At 66.5% G+C, this 657-nt stretch overlaps 1 protein-coding gene across 1 annotated transcript; it reads left to right on the forward strand.

Moving 5' to 3' along the window:
• Nucleotides 1-70: 70 nt before the first annotated feature.
• Nucleotides 71-627, forward strand: LOC104408011 (antileukoproteinase-like; the record flags this gene model as incomplete). Its single annotated transcript, XM_010017445.1, has 2 exons — nt 71-220; nt 484-627. Coding segments are annotated over 2 exons (294 nt in total), but the record flags the coding sequence as incomplete, so codon positions are not given.
• Between the last annotated feature and the right edge of the window lie 30 nt (nt 628-657).

Below are 657 nucleotides of genomic sequence, written 5' to 3' on the forward strand. Positions count from 1 at the left end.
GGAGGATGAGGAGCTCCATCCCACTTCACTGGGGGTGGAGGATGAGGAGCTCTATCCCACTGCATCACAGGAGAGCCCCAGAAGCCAGGGAGATGCCCGCGGGACTTCACACGCTGCCTGCGCCTGGAGCCCCCGCTCTGCGCCAATGATTCTGTCTGCCCCGGCTGGCACAAGTGCTGCCCCCAGGAGTGCCAGCTCCGCTGCACTGCCCCAGCAGAAGGTACAGCACTGCAGCACGGCCACCGGCACCACCTCTGTCCTTCTCGCCTGTCCCTGTCACCATCCTCCTAGAGCAGCTCTCTGTGTGCTGCTGGCAGCCTCCTGCCCATGGCTCCCAAGGCAGGCATGGGGCATGTGGAGGGGTTCCCGTGGGGTCCAGCCAGGGGCAAGCAGAGGGGTCTGGCAGGGGCAGGTTTCCTGGAGGTGCTGCTCTGGGACACCGTTGGTGCAGCCCCACCTCAGCCCCGTGCCACAACATTGCAGAGAAACCCGGTGCCTGCCCGGCTGCAGCTCCCGAGGGGCTCTTCTACCCCTGCTCCTTCCCCTGCCTGGAGGACCAGGACTGCCTGGGAATGCAGAAGTGCTGTGCGCTGGGCTGCGGCTCTGCCTGCCTGGAGCCGGTGCAGGGTAAGGCCCAGGGCAGTGGCACAGCCCTGG

Source organism: Nestor notabilis, unplaced genomic scaffold, assembly GCF_000696875.1.
Source record: "Nestor notabilis isolate BGI_N333 unplaced genomic scaffold, ASM69687v1 scaffold27336, whole genome shotgun sequence".
NCBI lineage: Eukaryota > Metazoa > Chordata > Aves > Psittaciformes > Psittacidae > Nestor > Nestor notabilis.